General features: G+C 42.0%; 1 protein-coding gene across 3 annotated transcripts in view; it reads right to left on the reverse strand.

The window, feature by feature from the left end:
• Positions 1-22,200, reverse strand: part of KCNAB1 (potassium voltage-gated channel subfamily A regulatory beta subunit 1) — a 399,097-nt gene that overhangs the window by 368,043 nt on the left and 8,854 nt on the right. Inside the window, exon 1 of one of the 3 annotated variants that reach the window (XM_021702560.2) lies at positions 7,795-8,090. The exons of the other annotated variants lie outside the window; for them this stretch is intronic. Coding sequence (XP_021558235.1) covers positions 7,795-8,036 — 242 coding nt within the window. The 5' untranslated portion in view covers positions 8,037-8,090. Of the gene's footprint in view, positions 1-7,794; positions 8,091-22,200 lie in introns of those variants that run through there. 3 annotated transcript variants of the gene reach the window in all.

Genomic DNA, 22,200 nt, shown 5'->3' on the forward strand with positions numbered 1-22,200 from the left:
TCTTTTTTAGATACATTGTGACACATATTTCCTTTCAAACTCTGCAAGATGACTAAATGATGGGTTTCTAGGACTATCTGGGAAGGAAGCTGGAGCAAGAGAATGTCAGTCTCCCTCTCTGGCAGGCAGGGAGCTAAGCGCATTTGCGACTTCATTTAATTCTTACAGTGTTGTGGGAGTACTTAAACTGGGCCCATTTTACTGAGGGAACTGAGGATTAGCAAGGTTAGGTAACATATTCTGTCTAAGACACAGAAGCAAGTATGGAGTTAGAGCACTACTAGTGGGGGGGGGGGAAGAGAAGTCCCTACTTCTTTGCTCTTTACTGTCTTTCTGCTCCCCAACTTCTGAATGGATGCACCCCAATCAAGCAATACACAGTACTGAGCACTATCTAAATGCAAAGCATGGGAGGACTGCAAAATATCATAAGCTCTAGTCCTTATCCTCAAGGTAACAACAACATAATTTTGAGAATAAGACACACACACACATACACACACACACACCCCCACACACAATTAACATTCCAAACCTATGTGGAGCAAAAACAGGTCATACTGTAAGAGAGAAGACTGTGAGTTGGATTTGCCGAGGCAAGGACGTGTATAAAAATATTCTAGCTAGGGAAAGTTATGATAAGTGGAGACCCAGTGGTCCAGGACAGGGGTGGAAGGTCAGTGTGCAGAACAATAAGACCAAAGCAGGTTGCAGAGCAGAGGAAAAAGGCAAGCGCCCAGAAAAGTAGACCAGAGCAGGACGGTGAATGCGACTGGAACTGCAGCATGCCCAGGAGGCAGTGAGCATACGCGCATGGGTATGCGAGCGCAGGTGTGGATGGGCATGCAGTGGGTTGGGAATTGGGGGGCTGAGAATAAATATGGAGAGTATAGAGAAAGCACTGGACTGGGTGCCGAGGAACAGGGTTTCTTGTCCCGGCTTTGTTGCCGGCTGGATCTGCAACTTCAGTGTAGTCACCCGATATTGTAGCCTCAATTCTCTTCAGCTGGAAGATCAGAAATTGGAGATTATCTCCAAGGTCTGCCACATATCAGTAATTCTGAGACTTTCCCCTGCCTCTCCTTTTCTTCTGTTATTGCTCCTTCTCCACCTTCGGCTCCAGAATATTGGAAATGTTCTCTTTGGTTTGCAAATAGCATAACTTTTTTTTAAATTTGAGAAGCAGTTGCTTCATTCCATGAACCTGGACAAGCTCTGTTATTGTAAAATAATAGTAAAATATGCGTCATCATTATTGGGGAATTTTTAAAGTGCAAATAATCCCAAACTCACGTTTCTACTAAACCAATGGCCTTTCTTCTACTAGCCACCTACTTGCTTTTGCTGAATTATTTGATGCAATGCCACCCATTTGTATCAGGGGCTCCATAGTGAAGAGCTCTAGGAGCCTCACTCTGCTGTGTTTACTGTAAGGATATTTTTGAGGATGTTATTAATTACGTAATGAAGAACCATGAGAGAAACTTCTCTCCCGTCTCCAGATTACAAAGAGATGTGCCAACACTGAGCAACTGGCCTACCCCTACCTACCTCAAGGACTCCCTGATTGTTGTAAAGAGCTCCATCCACTCTTCACAATTTGGTGCTCCTGGAAAACACAGGGCCAAATCCAATCCAAGCACATGGCTTGCAAATGGCATGCTCACTCCCCCTCCCCTGGGGGAACATATCCCCTTCCTGCTCTTAATCTTCCTTGAACTCATTTCTTCTTCTTTTTTATTTTTATCTTTCTGAATTACATGCATTTGGGAATCTTAAGTACCTCTGGAAATAAAGAGGTTTAAAAATAAACACAAACAAATCAATAAATAACCTATGCAACTGATAGCTTTGTGCTCTAGACCAGGGATCAGCAAACTATGGCCTATGGGCCAAATCAGCCTGCCACTTACCTTTGTATGGTCCTCAAGTTAAAATTAGCTTGTACATTTTTTAATGGTTTGGGAGGAAAAAAAGGAAGAAGATTTATGATATGTGAAACATATAAAACTCAGTGTCATAACTCAGTGTCCATAAATAAAGTTTTATTAGAATACAACCACACCCCCTCATTTGCTTATTGTCAATGGCTGCTTTCACCCTCCAACAACACAGTTCAGTAGTTATGACAAAGGTGGATGTGGCCTGTGAGCCTAAAATATTTACTATCTGGCCTTTTACAGGAAAAGTTTGCTGATCCCTGGATTAGACCTTCATTTTACATCTGTTTGAGTTCTTCCTGGCTAATTATAAAATTGCTTCAAAGCTGGGTGTTTGCTGCATCCCTACTCGTCTAGATATTTTTTGTGTTTTGTCCATAAAACGAACTCTCAGTGGACTTTAACCTCGACCTAAGCTCAGGCTTACTATTTGGCTCAGATTTCAATGCTGTGTAATAGAGACAATTAACTTTCAGCCTCTTAGAAATGACTAAAGGACCCTCTTGGGTAACTATTTTATAGACACTAATAAAACAAATCCACAAAAACCTTCTATTTTTGCAGAAAATTCTAAGCCAACAGAAGGATCTACACAGCAACTTGGCACTTTTTGCACCACGTTCAAACAATTTCCTCCAGTTTCTTTTCAGTTGATACATGTGTTTGCATATTTACTGATTTTTTTCCTCTCCTGGTCACCCTCAGTTAGAAATAAAACCAAGTCTCCATGGAAACACAACAGAATGCTCTCTCACAGATGATCGAGGGACCCAAGCAGCTGGTATTGGGCTGAAGGCTGCAATGGCATCTGACCAAATTAGGAAGAGAAAACAGCTTACCGGCTCTTCCAGACCTCTCAGAATTCTAAAGCTCAGCATGAAAACCTACACAGATTGTGAATTACTGCCGATTTTTTTTTATTCCTTCTTTTCCTTCTAAGAGATACTCTGTCTTATCATAAGATATTCTTATATTCTTGTAAGATATTCTACTTACCCATTTGTACATTTCTGCTTTAGGGACTTTCATCCCCTGCCCCTAGAATGAATGACAGAGTCTATAGAATAAGCAGGAAGGGAACCCACATTTAGTGAGCACTTACTGCGTGTTAGGCACTTACATGTTACAGCCAGCTTAACGTCACATGGTTTGTGGACCAAAAAAGCTGGGATTTGAACTCTGTTCTGATTAACTCCAAAGCCCATTCTCTTTCCACTATACATGAAATAAGACCCTTCAAAAAGAAGAAAATAGGGGCGCCTGGGTGGCTCAGTCATTGGGCATCTGCCTTCAGCTCGGGTCATGGTCCTGGGGTCCTGGGATCAAGCCCTGCGTTGGGCTGCCTGCTTGGCAGGAAGCCTGCTTCTCCCTCCCCTACTCCCCCTGCTTGTGTTCCTGCTCTTGCTATCTGCTATCTCTCTCTCTGTCAAATAAATAACTAGAATCTTTTAAAAAAAGAAGAAGAAAATAGAAAAGACAGGTTGAACAAGGTATTTTGACATAGCCATAGTTAGGGGGATGGGGGATGGAAACAAAGGTAAGGAAGTAAGAATATGAAATTCACCTTCCCACCTAACACCAACTATGTTTATAAGAAGTCATGGTCAACCTAGGAATAAACCTAACCAAAGAGGTAAAGGATCTGTACTCTAAAAACTACAGAACACTTATGAAAGAAATTGAGGAAGACACAAAGAAATGGAAAATATTCCATGCTCATGGATTGGAAGAATAAATATTGTGAAAATGTCTATGGTACCCAGAGCAATCTACACATTCAATGCAATCCCTATCAAAATACCATGAACATTTTTCACAGAGCTGGAACAAATAATCCTAAAATTTATATGGAACCAGAAAAGACTCCAAATAGCCAGAGGAATGCTGAAAAAGAAAACCAAAGTTGGGCATCACAATGCTGGACTTCAAGCTCTATTACAAAGCTGTAATCATCAAGACAGTATGGTCCTGGCACAAAAACAGACACATAGATCAATGGAACAGAAAAGAGAACCCATAAAGGGACCCTCAACTCTATGGCCAACTAATCTTCAACAAAGCAGGAAAGAATATCCAATGGAAAACAGACAGTCTCTTCAACACATGGTGTTGGGAAAATGGGACAGCCATAGGCAGAAGAATGAAACTGGACCATTTTCTTACACCATACACAAAGATACACTCAAAATGGGTGAAAGACCTAAATGTGAGACTGGAACCTATCAAAATCCTAGAGGAGAACACAGGCAGCAACCTCTTCGACCTCAGCCACAACAATTTCTTGCTAGACATGTCTCTAAAGGTAAGAGAAACAAAGACAAAAATGAACTATTGGGACATCATCAAGATCAAAACTTCTGCACAGCAAAGAAAACAGTCAACAAAACTAAAAGGCAACCTATGGGATAGAAGATATTTGCAAATGACAAATCAGATAAAGGGCTAGTATCCAAGATCTATAAAGAACTTATCAAATTCAACACCCAAAAAACAATAATCCAGTCAAGAAATGGGCAAAAGACATGAACAGACATTTCTCCAAAGAAGATATACAAATGGCCAACAGACATATGAAAAAATGCTCTACATCACTTGGCATCAGGGAAATACAAATCAAAACCACAATAAGATACCACTTCACACCAGTCAGAATGGCTAAAATTAACAAGTCAGGAAACAACAGACATTGGCAAGGATGTGGAGAAAGGGGAACACTCTTACACTGTTGGTGGGACTGCAAGCTGGTACAGCCATTCTGGAAAACAGTATGGAGGTTCCTTAAGTTAAAAATAGAGCTACCCTATGACCTAGCAATTGCACTACTAGGTACTTATCTCAAAGATATAAATGTAATGATCTGAAGGGGCACCTGCACCCCAGTGTTTATAGCAACAATGTCCACAATAGCCAAACTGTAGAAAGAGCTGAGATGTCCATCGACAGATGAATGGATAAAGAAGATGTGGTATATACACAAAATGAAATATTACTCAGCCATCAGAAAGGATGAATACTTACCATTTACATCAATGTGGATGGAACTGGAAGGTATTATGCTGAGCAAAATAAGTCAATCAGAGAAAAACAATTATCATATGGTTTCACTCATATGTGGAATATAAGGAACAGCACAAAGGATCATAGGGGAAGGGAGGGAAAATTGAATGGGAAGTCATCAGAGAGGGAGACAAGCCATGAAAGACTCTAGACTCTGGGAAACCAACTGAGGGTTGGTTGCCAGAGGGGAGGTGGGTGGAAGGATGGGGGAACTGGGTGGTGGGCATTAAGGAGGGCATATGATGTGATGAGCACGGGGTATTATATGCAACTGATGAATTACTGAATTCAACATCTGAAACTAATGATGTACTATATGTTGGCTAATTGAATTTAATTTAAAAAAAAGAAAGATGCTTTCTACACACACACACATCAAAAAAAAAAAAAAGAAGTCACAGTCAATATGATTTCACTCATATGTGGAATTTAAGAAACAAAACAAACAAACAAAGGGAAAAAATGTAAGAGACAAACCAAGAAACAGACTCTTTTAACTATAGAGAACAAACTGATGGTTATCAGAGAGGAGGGAAGAGGGGGTTGGGTGAAATAGGTGATGGGGGTTAAGGAGTGTACGTGTTGTGATGGGCACTGGTGATGTATGGAATTGCTGAATCACTATGTTGTACACCTGAAACTAATATAACACTGCATGTTAACTATCCGGGAACTAAAGTAAAAAACTTAAAAACAAAAAAATAAGTCATGGTCAAAAGCCAAGTTGGGGGGAACTGAGAGAACCTGTATTCTCTTCCGTAAAAATCCCTCCCTAATGTTCAAAGGATGATGTTTTAAATGAGGATGATTAATAAGGGTCTCAGAAGAATAGACAAATTACTATGGAAATCTGGAGAAAGGAAACATGCTTCAAGTTGGAGGGAGGGGTAAGGGAGGAGGAAGGTAATGGAGGAAGGGGGGCAGAGCACAGCAAGCTCATCATAATTCAAAGCTTTGGTGATGTCCTGGGGCCAATTCTCCATTTAACTGCACTTGTCTCTCCTCAAAGTCTGATCTGGAAACAGCAATCTTCCCACTTCTTACTAGTATGATCCAGTGGCACCTACCCTTGCCCAAGAGCCTGACCCCATGACAGGACCTAGCATCCTCAAGGCCACAGAGCCTTGCTCTTCAAGGCATGATGAAGAGTCCCCTTGGAGCTGTATTCTCAAGCCACAGGAATATAGGATTGGCAGGGCTGCCTCGGAAGCCAGACCGGGGGATGCCTGCTCACCTCAAGCAGATGGCCTCCAGGCCTCCAACTCCAACAAGGATATCTTTGCTTTTACCTATTTGAGGAGGGGTAAATCCTCTGCTTCAAAACTGTTTGAAAAACACTGTCCTAGAACATATCTTCTTCTGAACCTTGGCACACATCGCCAGAGGTCTAATTGATATTCAAAACCAGGACTTTTGAGAGAAAGAGGCATGCCCTCTGGAGGTCTATACAAGAGTTCATGGTAATACCACCCATCCGGTGACAAAGATGCAGAGACAGATTTTTTTTTTTTAATGAAACAGTTCACCCTCAGCTAACTTCTATTCAGACATCACCGCCCCATGACTGAGGGCCAGGGAGAGCATAAAGAAGAGAATGAGAGAATGTGAAGAGGCAGAGGGAGAAGGCAGCTCCTTCTTGTGGAAGACAGATTCAGGAAGGGTGGGTGAGGAACACCCAGTGTATATTCCCCATAAACCTAGAAGAGCTCATTCCTCTTCTGCCTTCTGAACCCTTAGCTGCATAGAGTCTGTGAGAAATACATTGCTCTCCACAGAAAGAAGCCATTTCCTTGCAAATTGCTTTATTAATCAATTTAGCTGATAAACTAGAGCAGTAGCTACTCACTAACATAGACCTTTGGATTATAAAAAAAATGAAATCACTGAGGACATCATGTCCATGCAAACACAATCAATCTCACTCTGTGAAGTACGAGTTTGGACTGGAGCTGGGACAACTGCTCTTTACCAATGCTAAGTGATTTTTTTCCATTTTCAGCACCCTTGTCCTTCTGAACGGCTTTTGCTCACTCTCCTGATATTTAAAACTCTAAGCATTTGTCAAGGTAACACGCAGTTGCCACTGGCTAATTTAGCTAAGCACAGGCATATCTTATAGAGATTTGAACAATAACTGCTCAGACCAAGAATGATACTTCCCATTGCAGAGCAATTTATAAAAATTACACATCCAACCCCATACCAGGGGAAAACTTCTCCCTTTTGTTAATCTTTCACAGAATAAATGATGGTATTGGAAGGTTGGAGAACAAGCAGTAATTTATCTTGGGCTGCAATGATAAAAAAAAAGGGGGGGGCCATCATTTCAAGAAGAACTTGCTCAGTTTCGTGAACTGCTTTATTAACCATTAGCACAAACCACAGGATTCAGGTTTAGAGGAAAACAAGAGCCTTGAAGCCCAGGCAGCATTTCAAAAAAATCCTACTCTTACTTTATCAACTCCCTTAAGAAGAATAGAGCCCCCTTTCTTCATTATGACCTGCTAAGTCACCTGCCTACACCAAGCCAAAGATATTTCTACTGACAGCACATGGCTAGGAGCTTCCACAGGTGAGCTGGACTACCTTCTATGTAACCTTTTGCGCAAAGAGAACGTAGACAATATAAAGCTCAAAAAACTGAGGCGGCCCAAGAAGAGGGCTCCCTGCATGCATTTTTCTGTTCCTTTTTCTAGATAGTGTTGGCTTTGTCATTTCCATCCTTCTTTCTCTAAGAACAACAACCCCGGACTTCAGTGCAGCGCCCTGGTCGGATGACATTGTGAGCCGCAAGTACCTGTAAGCCATGCCTGTCTCTGCTCTCGTCGTTTCCTGCAATGAGATTCCATGGACACGTAAGAACTTCTCCAGAAACTTCCGTTCCGCTGCTCCACTGGGCCTCGCTGGCCAGCAGGCTACCTGAGGGGGAGGCTTGGTCACTGCTAAGTGCCGTCTACATTTCAGAGCCGATTCACTGGATTTGGGTAGACCCAGCTTGGAGCTGGGAATATCTGCACAGGCAGGTTTATACAGATGCATGTTTCAAAAACCCAAGGAAGCAGAGCTAATTTACAGTACTTAGCTCTGAGACTGGCTATATCTTGGTATGGTTAACTTGGGTTATCTGGCTTTGGCACGTCCCTAAAAGGGATCAGCTCATTTTCCTTAGATGCCCCTTCTTATTTTTGTGTGTGTGAGCAGACTCTTGAGTCCTGGCAGAGCTGCTGGTTACATGTCTCTGTTGAAGCCTTTGCAAAAAAAGAAAAAGAAAAAGACCCTGACAAAGTCCAATCACTTTTCTTGGCCCTGTAAAGTTCCCAAAGTCAAACTTAAGCAACTATGTTATTGGCCCTGGGGAAAAAATACGGGCACTCTTTCCCATGTCTTTCTATTTAGGTAAAAGGAAATATTTTGGTGGGATACAAGCCAAATGTTCTGTTCTCATAAGGATCATAAGGCCTTGCAGATGATTCATGAGTGTGTACTGAGACCTTTCTAAATTATCAAGTATTTCATAATCAAATAATTTATTATACTAGTGACATGATTTATTGGGGTAGAAGGTCCATTAACCTTGTTCTTTTCAAGATGTTGCTATCAAGTGATAGGAAATATCAATAAGACGGTTGTAAAAAGCAAAGGGCCAACACAAATATGCCCAGCTGACTTTTGACAAAGGTGTAAGAGCAATTCAATAGAAGAAGGATAAGCTTTTCAACAAACGGTACTGGAGGAATTGGACATCTATAAGCAAAAACAAACAAAAACAGATGAACCCTTCACTTAAACTTCATATTTATACCAAAAAAAAAAATCAAAATGTATCACAGCCTTAAATATAAAACTATAAAACTTCCAGGACAAATCATAGGAGAAAATCTTTAGGACCTAGGGATAAGTGAAGAGTTCTTAGACCTGACACCAAAAACACAATCCATAAAAGGAAAAATTAGTAAATTGGATATCATCAACATTCAAAAATTTTTCTCCATGAAGGGCCCTGTAAAGAGGATAAAAACCTTTTTTTTTTAATTTAAAGAAGTCATAAACAACATTTATTACGTTGGTATATCATACAGACTAGGAGGAAATATTTGGACATATCCAACAAAGGGCTTCTATCTAGAACATATAGAGAACTCTCTAAACTCAACAATAAAAACATAAATACTCCAATTAGCTGGTGGACAAAAGATAGTAACAGACACTTCACTGAAGAAAACATACAAATGTCAAATAAGCCCATGAAAATATGTTCAACATCATTAGCCATTAGGAAGATGTGAATTAAACCCATGACATATTACTACACACCTATCAGGTTAGCTAAATAAAAATGCAAGTAACCCCACATGCTGGCAAGGATCCAGAGACACTGGATCGCTCACACATCACTGGTGGAAATGTACATTGGAAAAGAGTACGGCAGTTCCTTATAAAAACCAAACATACCAAACCTACCATATGACACAGCAACTGTACTCTTGGATATTTCCCCCACGGAAATGAAATCTATGTTCACACCAAAAAACCATACACAGATGTTTGTAACGGGTTTACTCATAATTGCCAAAACCTGGAAACAACCCACTTTTGCTACAATGGGTGAATAGTTAAACGGTGGTATATCCACACTATGGAACACTATTCAGCAATAAAAAGGAATGAACTATTGATACCAGCAACAACTGGAATGGATCTCAAGGGAATTATGCTGAGTGGAAAAAAGCCAAATTACACATGTCAAATAGGACTCGCTTGCTCTCCTTTTTCCCCAACACATCACGGACACTCCTTCCCAGCTTCCCAATCTTTCTGTCAGGCCATCATTCTTTATCTTGCTTTCTAATTGCTTAATATATGTCTTATCTTGCCAACTTTTCAATAAAGTGTTTAAGAGGGAAAAAAAGTCATCATATGTACGATTGCATTTATATCACGTCTTGACTTGACAGAATTATAGAGATGGATCACCAATTTGTGGTTGCCAGGGGTTAGAGAAGAGGAAAGAGAGGGAGGTGGCTCTGTCTATAAAAGGGTAGATGAGGGATTCTCGTGCTGGAATTGTTATGTGTCTTGACTATGGTGGTGACCACACCACTCTACATGTGTGATAAAATGGCATAGAACTAACACACACACACACTCACAAAGGAGTGCGTGCAAAACCAGTGAAATCTGAATAAGGTCAGGGACTTGTATCATCATCAATTTCCTAATTATGATACTGAACTATAGTTATGCAAGATATCATTATTGGGAGTCACTGGGTAAAGGGATTTATCTCTATTCCTTACAACTGCATGTGAATCAATAATTATCTCAAAATAAAAAGTCAGAAAAAAAGGCAGTCTCCTCATATAAGGGTCCCTCCACTTTGTGACTACAGATGCAATTCTCCTCCAACTATGACTCTCAGACGTGAATGGTTCATCCAGTCCAACAGGCTTCCTATTGCCACCTCACCCATCACCATAGCTTTGCTCATATGACCTCCCCCCGCCCATGTTATAAAAGCTCACCTCCTCTAGGAATTCTTCCCTGGCCTCCTAGTTCCTTGTATATGATCCTTCCTTGAAATTCCTCTTGCAATTCATGTCTAAAGCACTCACTTGACACTTCCAAACTGTTTCCAAATATTTGCACAAACGATGATCTCTGCCATATTTTTGTACCACCTTTACCATTATTTATTTATTATTTAGAATTAACCTGCTTTTTTTTTTGCCTAAATGAATATATTTAGTGTTATGAGTTGAACGTCTGTGCCCCCGCCCCCAAATTCATATGTTGAAATCTAATCTCCAGTGTGTTGGTAGTTGGAGGTGAGGCCTTTGGGAGATAATTAGATCATGAGAGTAGATCCTTCATGAATGGGATTAGTACCTTTTTTTTTTCATTATGTTATGTTAATCAACATACATTACATCATTAGTTTTTGATGTAGTGTTCCATGATTCATTGTTTGCATATAACACCCAGTGTTCCATTCAATACATGCCCTCTTTAATACCCATCACCAGGCTAACCCATCCCCCCAGCCCCCTCCCCTCTAGAACCCTCAGTTTGTTTCTCAGAGTCCATAGTCTCTCATGGTTCGTCTCCCCCTCCGATTTCCCCCCCTTCATTTTTCCCTTCCTGCTATCTTCTTTTTTTTTTTTTTTAGCATATAATGTATTATTTTTTCAGAGGTACAGGTCTGTGATTCATCAGTCTTACACAATTCACAGCGCTCACCATAGTACATACCCTCCCCAATGTCTGTCACCCAGCCACCCCATCCCTCTCACCCCCCACCACTCCAGCAGAATTCTTTTTTTTTTAAAGATTTTATTTATTTATTTGAGAGAGAGAGAATGAGAGACAGAGAGCACAAGAGGGAAGAGGGTCAGAGGGAGAAGCAGACCCCCTGCTGAGCAGGGAGCCCGATGCGGGACTCGATCCTGGGACTCCAGGATCATGACCTGAGCCCAAGGCAGTCGCTTAACCAACTGAGCCACCCAGGCACCCTCCAGCAGAATTCTTAATATCAGGAAACAAACTGAGGGATCAGTACCTTTTTAAAAACATTTTTATTTATTTATTTGAGAGAGAGAGAACAGGCACAAGCAGGGGGAACGACAGGCAGGGGAGAAGCAAGGAGCCCGATGTGGGGCTTGATCCCAGGGGCTTGAACCCAGCATCCAAAGCTGAGTCTCCAGGGAGAAAGAAGAGCTTATAGAGAGAGGGCCAGAAAAATCAGAAGGACCAAGCAATAAGAGAGAGTCAAGGAGAAACAGGCACTCCCAAGTAAAGTTGTACCTAATGTTCCACCACATACACGAGCCACTAGTTACATCTGATTTTGTGAGCCATAGAAGTTGCCACCAAAGAAGAAGCAGAGGTGAACTAGAAAAGCAGTCATGGAAAATGAGACATTAGCCCTCTTCAACACATCACTCTCTTTTTCTGCCCTCTGAATATGGAGCCAGGCCCAGGAGAGGAGCGAGGGCTGAGCAAGCCAAGATTTGTCTGAAACTGGTCTCTTCATTAAGTTCTAAAAGCTGATCACTCATAAAAGGTCCCAGCTTGAAGGAGAGGAGTAAAAATTATATATATATATATATTTTAAGATTTTATATATATAGAATATATATATATTATATATTTTAAGATTTTATTTCTTTAAGTAATCTCTACACCGAACATGGGGCTCAAACTTATAACCCCAAGATCAAGAGTCACATGCACTACTGACAGAGCTAGCTAGGCACCCCAAGTAGAAACTATATTTATAAGCAAATTATTGGCCCCTTTGGCTGTCAATGCAAATTAAGATGGGTATTCAATTAAATGTACAAGACTCTAAGAAAGGCCTCTGAGCAGCAGAGAGGGGCAGTAATGTCTGCTTCGCTCTCTTTCTGTGTCTCAGGAATGATTGTCATATACTGTTCAGAATCTTTAAGTATTACGCCATCCCAGTGTGGGAAAAAGTGACAATGCCATCTGAGGAGAGAGGTGTTTCTGGTAACATTCTGCTGATGGGGTGCTGAGATTCAGAAATCACAAACAGAAACTCACATAGCTCTAGGTGGTGAGTGGGCTTTACCCACACCTGCTCAGGATTGATACATAACTGTGTGACATTGGGCAGGGCTTGACCTCTCCGTCCCCTTAGTTTTCTACTGGCTCAGACTGAAGTTATCTCTAAGATTCTTCTAGGTCTGGTGCTCTGTGAGTTTTAAAAACTACTTGGGCTAGACATTCTCAGAGGTGAGGACCCTTCCTGTGTTGACTGGAGAGGCTTGGATTCAGTGAATTATTAGCCAGTTCTCTGAGATGCCAGGCCCAGGAGCTTGCTGCTATTATTCTTGGAACAGACCAATCACATTTATAGCCTACTTTTAAATTTTTCTTGGCTAGAGAGATGACCTGTTAAACACTCCATCTTGGATTTATGGGCACATCACAGTTGTCTAAAAATTGTCTTGGCCTATAATTGAAAACTAAGGCCAGAGCTGGTAGGCGTGGGAGAACAAGACTGTTTCCCCTTCACCTCCTTTTAGGCTAAAATTTTCCTAGGAATAGAAAACAACAGCTCCAGTGGGATGGGGGTGGAGTGGAGAGCACATGTGACAGTGCGTGGGATGACAGCAGGAGACAAATGGAAGCCCCGTCAAGCTAGCCTCAGCTCTGAAGGCACTGCCTCCCCTCAGTCCCAGCCTCCTTTACCTCTTTTCCTTAGTCCTGCTGCTTGCATATCATGTACTTTTGCATTATAACATCAAACAACCCCTCCTCAGTGTACAATCATATTTCTAATACATACAGAGGCATACACATTATAGCTTTGCTTTAGAAAAAATGAAGCATACTTATAGGTGACCAGATTGACAGGTCTCTTCCTTGGCCTGTGAAGGGCTTATGGGCAGGACTGGCCCTTGGGATTTCACTGGAATCCTGCGTTTATCCCACACTGACCACACACCCACACAAAGAAAGCATCTTTGAGTAGAGTTTTGACATTTGCAGCAAAAGCTCCCCTCATCACTTTGGGTGTGACTAACTTGTTCCTTCCACAAAAGGTCCCAAAAGATGCCAAAATGAGGCCTTTGGTCTGAGTCTACTGCAAAGGAAATGGCCAATGGGACCCCAAAGTACAAAAGTGCGCTCTGTGGCCAGAAATATCTAGATAGATGGCTGTTGGGGGCACAGAGTACCTTGGAAAAGAGGTAGGTGAGGAGGAAGGAAGGTGCGAGATGGGGCCTTGCTTCTATCATACAGGCTTTGCACTCTCTTTTTAAGTAATGTCAGCCATGAAAGGTTTGAAATCAGGGTAGTATTGTGGTCACGAGCTGTTGAGTCATCACCGAAGAAATGTTTCCAGGATGCTAAGAACATGTTCCTCCGTTATCTCAGTCTGCACTGGCCTGGCTTAGAAGAATTTCCATGGAGTGAGGGTGGTATATAGTGGAAAGAGCACGAATTATAAAATCAGAAAGACTTGGGCTCGAATCCTACCCCTGCCACACGCTAGTGGATTGACCATGGGCACTTTCTGAGTCCCAGTTAATTCCTCTGGAAAATACGCCTCACCATATTACCTCGTAAGGTTGTTGTGAGGATCGAAGGAAATATGGCGTTTGGTGTACCTGGCACAGAAGAAACGTCCCAAGACATGGTGGTTATTATTGTATCTGCCGCATTATGCAACTCCAGGGACAGCCGCGGACATTGTAGTCTGCGCGGACAGTGCCCCCTAGTGTTGCCCAGCGGGCAGAGCTCTACGTGGCTGACCTACAGAGAGATGCAGCGAGCGAGAGTTTTCAGGGGACTTAGTGCTATGGGTTGCAGGACTGCAAAATGATGGGATGGCTTTAAATACGACTTCCTCTTTTCTAAAGAGAAGTGAAGGATTATTTAATAAAGTTGCTTTGTTCTTCATCTGGTAAGAAGTCCCTCCATCTCTCCTTAAGCGTCGACTCAGAAAGCAGATTTTCATGTGGCAAAGACTCCCACACCTCTGCGGTCACCGCTCCATGTGCTCTGCCGTGGGCTCACCCATCTTCTAACACACATACTTTTGGGGTCTGGAACTTGTCAGAGACAAGGCTGGGAGGCTGGGACACAGCCATAAAATCTCAGCTATAAAAGCCAGGCCTAAAAATGTACAGGTTCAGTTTTGTGATACAATGTACCCGCTGTGAAGTCTTACTGGGATGATTCCGTCTGAACCAATCTACTCTTCATCATCCTCTCCGAGGCACTTAACAAAAATCTAAAAAAAATCTAGGATTCTAACCAGAGCTCTGAGAAGTCTTCGAAATCAACTGGGTCGATTCTCTTGTTTTACAAATAAGGAAAGAAACATCCACATAAATTAGAAAACATTTGGAATCAGTTATTGTAAGAACTGGAATAAAGCGCAAGTTTCCAGAAGCCTGGGCTGGGAAGTCAGACAGATGGGTTTAAATCTTTGCCCGACAATACGCTACCGTGTGATGTGAGTGTCTCCGAGTTTTTAGTTTCCTCTTCAGAAAAATGGGGGAAAGAGTACCACCTCTGCAGAGGTAAGTAAGCTAAATCAGCTTATATGTTTTAAAACCCTAAGTAGACCACACTGCCTCGTGAAATGTCATTTCACCATGTAATAACTGTAAATGTGCAATCATTGACCAAAGTTCCAAGGCAGTATAGTTGAAAAAATGATCCACTGAAAAGCCCTCGGTGTGTTTCTGCTGTGGAAGACAAATGAATAGCTTCGCTTTGCTTACTTTATTTGTGATAGTATGGTCCGTCTGCTGGGAAATTTATAAAATCTAGAGTACCAGTGTCCCATCAACATTTTGAAAAATTGTGTTCTACGTGGCTTGCTTTTCTAAAATCCCTAAGGATTATTCCAAGATAAACTTCAACGCGAAACAATTTCAGCATTTGGCATTTTCCCAAACAGATTCAAATGCTAGCGCAAGTAAAGTAACAACTGCATCTTTTAGAGGTCACCTTTTTAGCAATCTTGCTAGATAAAACACAACCAAGAATAAACAAATAAGACATCACAAAGCCATGTCCCAAACCTCCTGGGAGAGTACCTCAATTCATAAGCCATTTACTCTTTCTTGGTCGTAATTCAAGCAAGACAGAGCCTCTTATTTCCCACTCCTCAGCAGAGTAAAGGCAGAAAATTAGATGAAAAAGCTATTAGAGGCAGGCATACTGACAGCAATAAGAAAAATTTACAGCAAGGTGAGGATACACAAAAAGCAATGGAGGGGTGAAATACAGAAGACAAAATTTAAAAATAAAATAGCAAAATGAAGCCTCTAATTTTCCAGGCAAATAGTTCTATATTTCTTAATAGTCCCTGAGGACATTTTAACGTAACACAAGAGCTGACATTTATTAAGATAAACTGGAGTTGTCAAGTTGTTTCTTCAGGTTTAAAAAGTTAAAATAAAGCCTTGACACTTAAATTAGAAAGTTTCAGGTACCGGGAAAATCGCTTGAGTGAAAATTTCCATTCTCTGACAATGTCAGATGAACAAGACCTAATTGTGACTAATTTCTGCATTTAGAAATATTGTCTTGCCCATTCTCACAAGCTTTTTTCCATCCCTAGCAACTTGGTGGTTTAGCTGATGACTAGCCTAAGAAGAGATCAACTTTGTTCTTGAGCCACAGACCACACATCACTTTCAACCTGCCTCCTTGCTGGCTTGGGGTCCCACGAGTTCACGCACATCCTTATAAAAGTCCACTTGAAATGGTGCATTTCATGTTTATTTCTTCCTAACATTTCTCTCCCTTGTCTCCCCACCTCCTGGCAGAACTAATCACTCCTTTATTTCCATAGCACTTCATTCCCCCTTCTCAGATCACACCAATAAAACTGTCCTGTGCTCTTTCTTGTCTTCCCTGAAAGGACTCTATGATTATTCAGGATAAGGACTCAACCTTATGTACCCCCCACATCCCCAGAATTGAACATAATAGATGATCAAGCTCTTGAATGAATTTCTGTTTCATTTTTTAGTTTGACTGTCAGAAATTTTTTCAATACTACATATATAGTTATAAAAGAATATCCTTGAATTCTGAATATTGACTTCAATGGAAATTCATTTAACTGAAAATACTTTAAAAACACATTTCAACTTGATACTTCTTTGCCATTTCTTTTGGATAAATGACCATCTGGAATTTCTAAAGTATTATAAACAGATTTAAGCATTTAATATTTTGTTCAACAAGAAACTGGTGTTTGGATAGTCACATCATTCAAATTACTAAGCTTGGAGACAGAAAGAGCTGATCTTTCAAATGCATCCCACTTACGGAATTGTTTATCCTATCACCTCCTTAGAACCAGAGGTGATTAAATAATTCAACAGCCCTTTTGGACAGTTTGTTTCCTACTAATGCTCATTGCTATAATCAAATTCCATATGAAGATTAAGCTACAAAATACACTTTGGGCTTTGATTTTTTTAAGTGATCTTAAATGGGAGATACTTATAATAAAGAAAAATGTCTTGAATACAAGCCCAAATTCTCTTAACCAATTTTTCCTCCAATTCCTCACCATTCCGTACAAAAATGGACATGTATCTTGTTTGAAGCTCTTGTTGAGCTAGGGAAGAAATGTCAGCACACCATAAATGATAGGCCATTTTCTTTAATCATATTACATTCAAAACCATGTCGTATCCTGCTGCTGGGAACAGAGTGACTGGCTTGTCCGTCATCAAGAATCCCATAGGTGCCTTCTAGAAAAACATGAGTGATAATGACATTGTTTGAATGAGCAGACTGTCATGGAAGCTCTTCTTAAAAACACACACCTGACCAGTTCTGAAATAACAGACTACATTAATGAGCTCTCTTGGCTCTCAAAAAGTGCTCTCAGAGTTTTGTTTCCATGGGCCTGGTCCCGCCTCATGAGATAGCAGCACGTGTCTGTGGCTGTTACCATGGGAAGGGATGACCTGCTGACTCCGGCAACCTCATCTCAATAAAACATGAGCTGCAGGGAGGCTCCTGGCTCATCCATCTATAAGTGATTCTCAGGGCAATAAGAAAAGCTCTGAGAGGTTCAAAAGGAGAGCGGAGCACTGGTGGATTGACGTAAGCAAGGCTGTGTTCCAAGTCCCTGCCAAGCTGTTATCAGATCACCATCTACAGGTTTCTGAGGGACATTAGCCTTCTCAGGAAAACAGGAAAGTAAGTTCTAAGAAGAGAAGCCAAAAGAGATGGACCCACCATGTGGCTCTTGTCAGGTGCTGGTGAGATAGGCTTGGTGCGTCAGGCTTGGAACAAAGAGAATGACATTGAGGGTAAGGGAACACCTTCATCTCTCCCAGTTCTAGGAAACAGACTCTGTGTTAGCACGTCCTCTGCTCTGACCGTGGCTTTGTGGCAGAGTCTGGCCAGCTGTTCACCATGCCTATGTCTCCCTTCCTAGGCATGCATTTGGACTACATTTCCCAGCCTCTCTTGCTGTTCAGAATGGTCATGTGACTGAGTTCCTGTCAATGTCACTGCTGCCTGTGGGTGCCATTTACAGGCCTGGCCCATGAAGTGCCCTTCACATGAGCCTCCACACTCTCTCCTCTCTATTGGATCAGTGTCCGTTCTCAGCCACTGGCCATCTTAGAACACAAAAGTGAAGATGACAGAACTTTCATCAGCCTGGGTCTCACTGATTGGACATTCCTACTCTTGACTGGACTCTCATGAGTAAGAAATAAGCTTTCTTAGGTCAAGTCCCTGAAGTTTCATGATTTAGCAGCAAGAGTGGCCTTTAATAAAATCAATGGACTTTATTTAGTGAAGGGTATTCACTTACAACCTAACCATAATAAGCATTCAAGAACTCTTCCTGGATTGGGAACCAGAATCAGATATCTGGTTGGGAGCCCAGTTTAATTTCCTGGTGACTGAAGAAATATTTGGCAAGTTTCAGTTTGCAATTAGGTTGCGATGTGTGTACCAATGCACACAAAACTCCCCATTTCTCTTGCCTTGGAATGGAGATTTTTCTCCCAAACTGGAAGACTTGACACTTGATGACATTTCGTGTAGTTTGAGGAGTTGTTGGGGGGAAGGCAGCATTGCTTCAGTTGTCATCTCCAGACAGATGTGAGCAAGTGCCTCTCAAAACTACGCCGGGTCCTCCTCCCACAAAGCAGAAGCACCTCACACAACAGCGAAAATCTCTGGCAGCACATTAGCACATGCCATTTAGTGACAACCACGAGCTAAAACTGGAGAGGCCAAGGCAGCGGTGGCTGTGGACCGTCTGCATCCTCTCAGAGCTCGCGTGAGAGGGAGAGGGCCAAAGACTCTGAAATGTAGTTACATTCATCGAACAGAGGATGCCATGTGGGGGCTTCCAGAGCCTCTGCTCTCAACCAGCTCTTTTGATGGAAATAACTTCCAGGGAGAGAAGTCTGAATAAATATTGAACTTCACAGTCCACTCTACGATGCAGCCGTTTGCTCTCCATCTGAGTGACTCTTTCCCCATCCAAGCTGCTTCCCAGCCTCCCCCTGCCTTTTGCTAGATACATGCAGGGCCAAATTCAAGACCTCAAACAAGGAGGGGAAGCTGTGACTCCCACACCCTGCATCAGGGAACCTTATACTGCGATGGAAAGTGAAAGGTAAAATTACGCAAGTGACATCTTGGTCGTGATCTATAATCAATCCGAACCAAGGAAAGGGAGTGTTCTGTGGGGTTAAGAGGTGACATCTGCAGGCCGACCACCCAGATTCAAGTACTGGCTCTATCACTTCCTTGCATTTGACCTAGGGCAGGATTTTTTGTCAACCTGGGCTTTCTCCCATGAAGTGGAGCTAGCAAAAATAGCCACCTCACAGGTTATTGGGAGGGATTAAATTGAATAGTCTAAGGAAAGTGCCCAGTAGATCATAAGGACTCAGTAAGCACTTGCTGATTTTAGAAAAACAAGGCAGGTGTCCTGGTCTTTGTCAACGTACTCAAGAAACCCTATCCAGGGTCTGGGAAAGACGTATGGCTGTACTTACCCCCTATGTTTGCTAGAAAAGCAGGTGAGAGGAAATCATTTCCTCAAGCCATGTTCTAGACTGAATTAGAGCCAATGTGTCAGAAAGAAGATAATAAAATAATACAATAGCAAACATATAGGTAGTGGTTTATAACATACCATTTTCACATATATACTTTCATCTCATCTTTAACATCCTAGCCGATAATGCAAATGCTTTTATTTTCACCGTACAGATGGAGAAATTAAAGCTCAGAGAGGAGACATGATGTGCTGAAATTCACGCAACTGGCCCACAACACAGCCAGAATTTAAACCTAGGCCTTTCTATCCTAGAGACAAGGGGCCGATCCACTGTGGAGGGAGAGAGGACATGTCAGATAGATATTAATCCTTGGTTAATCAGAAAGGATTTTAAGCGAGGGCGTAAATGAAAATCTTAGAAGAGCAGAGTTCTAAGCGAAGCAAGGAGGGAAGCAGCATGTCAAGGTCGTTGTCTTAGAGTTGGCGTATTTTCCCAGGCTAGGGAGCTCACGGAAGGAATCTGGCAAAAAGAGGAGTGTGGGGGCAAAAATAACAGATGAAGGCTAATGGCCTCCAAAGGGGAGGGTGGGAATAATAGCATTTGCTGCAGGACCCTCTCTGTCCTCACCCCTGTGCTGAAACTTTTATAGATATTCTCCCACTTAATCCTCACAAGTCTGTGAATGTGCAGTATTGTCATTCCCATTTACAAGGGAGGAGACTGAGGTCAAGGTCACGTAGATAGTGTGTAGTGGAATCAGGACTCAGGCCTGACATCAGAGCTTATACTTGCCTGCCCCAGTTTAGGTAGGCCCTGAGGCTCACAGAGAAGGCAAGGTACACAACGTCTCTCATTGGTTAATACCGAAGTGCACGATAAGCTGTGGGGCAAATATAAAAAAAAAAATAGTAAATTAAGCTGTATATTATAAAATTAAGTGTATAAAATGAAATTAAGCTGTATAAAATGATATTAAGCTGTATAAAATGATATTAAGCTGTAAAAAATGAAATTTGTAGGACTAAGGCTAAATTTTAAAATCACCGCATGACATTACCCCAACCCATGAGAAGCAGAATCTTCAGTACATAGAGAGAGAACTAGAAAGGCTGACCTTAGACAGGGAGTAGACTAGCAACGGCTCGAACAGCTAACCTGGAATGTATGTGAGCATATCCAGCAAAGAGACAATCCAGGGAATATTTTACCCCCTTAATGAGAAAAGAAGAAACAATAACCAACAACAGACAGCAAGAGAATACTCTTCCTCACTGAGGGATGTAGGTTATAACAAGTCCATGGGGCTGATGTATGAATTCAATGGGATGACTATAAAAAGCCCTGGGCAGGGCGCCTGGGTGGCTCAGATGGTTGAGCGTCTGCCTTCGGCTCAGGTCATGATCCCAGGGTCCTGGGATTGAGTCCCGCATCGGGCTCTCTGCTCCTTGGGAGCCTGCTTCTCCCTCTGCCTCTCTCTCTGTCTCTGTCTCTCATGAATAAATAAATAAAATCTTTAGGAAAAAAAAAAAAGCCCTGGGCAGAAAAAGTGATGTGTTAGAGATGCTCGATGCATGTGAAGGAGATGAAATAAATAGTCCTGTGTGTCCCACCTTCAGAATGCTTGTCAGATCTGGGTTCCACCTCGAACTCAGATTCAGTGAATATTTTCCTTTCAACTGACTCATTTATTTTAAAACCTAGCCTTGTCCTCTGCCATAATGGCCATGAGTTCATAGGTTAGAGGTCTAAGTTACACATTTCTTCCCAATACTCATGAAAATAAATATAAAACCATCAGCACAGAAGATAATGTATGTGAAGACATTTCATTAACAGGGACACTACAAATTGAAGGTGTTTGTGTGACTCTGTCTCCTTCTATTGAAGAAAATTTTAGGGGCACCTGGTGGGCTCAGTCAGTAGAGTATGTGACTCTTGATCTCAGGGTTGTGAGTTTGAGCCCCATGTCAGGTGCAAAGATTATTTAAAAATAAAATCTTCTTTTAAAAAAAGAAAACCTTTTGGGCGCCTGGGTGGCTCAGTTGGTTAAGCGACTGCCTTCAGCTCAGGTCATGATCCTGGAGTCCCGGGATCGAGTCCCGCATCGGGCTCCCTGCTAGGCGGGGAGCCTGCTTCTCCCTCTGCCTCTGCCTCTCTCTCTCTCTCTCTCTCTGACTCTCATGAATAAATAAATAAAACATTTTTGGGAAAAAAAATAAATAAATAAATAAAAAAAGAAAATCTTTTAAAAGATTTTATTTAGGGGCACCTGGGTGGCTCAGTTGGTTGAGCAACTGCCTTCAGCCCATGTCATGATCCCAGGGTCCTGGGATCGAGTCCCACATCGGGCTCCCTGCTCGGCCAGAAGCCTGCTTCTCCCTCTCCCACTCCCCCTGCTTGTGTTGCCTCTCACGCTGTCTCTCTCTCTCTCTCTGTCAATTAAATAAATAAATAAAATATTTTTAAAAAAAAGATTTTATTTATTTGACAGAGAGAAAAAGAGAGCAAACAGAGCAGGGGGAACAGCAGAAGGAAAAGGAGAAGCAGACTCCCTGCTGAGCAGGGAGCCTAATGCAGGGCTCCATCCCAGGACCCTGGGATCATGACCTGAGCCAAAGGCAGACGCTTAACTGACTGAGCCACCCAGGTGCCCTAAAAAAAAGAAAACTTTA

Source organism: Neomonachus schauinslandi, chromosome 1, assembly GCF_002201575.2.
Source record: "Neomonachus schauinslandi chromosome 1, ASM220157v2, whole genome shotgun sequence".
Classification (NCBI taxonomy): domain Eukaryota; kingdom Metazoa; phylum Chordata; class Mammalia; order Carnivora; family Phocidae; genus Neomonachus; species Neomonachus schauinslandi.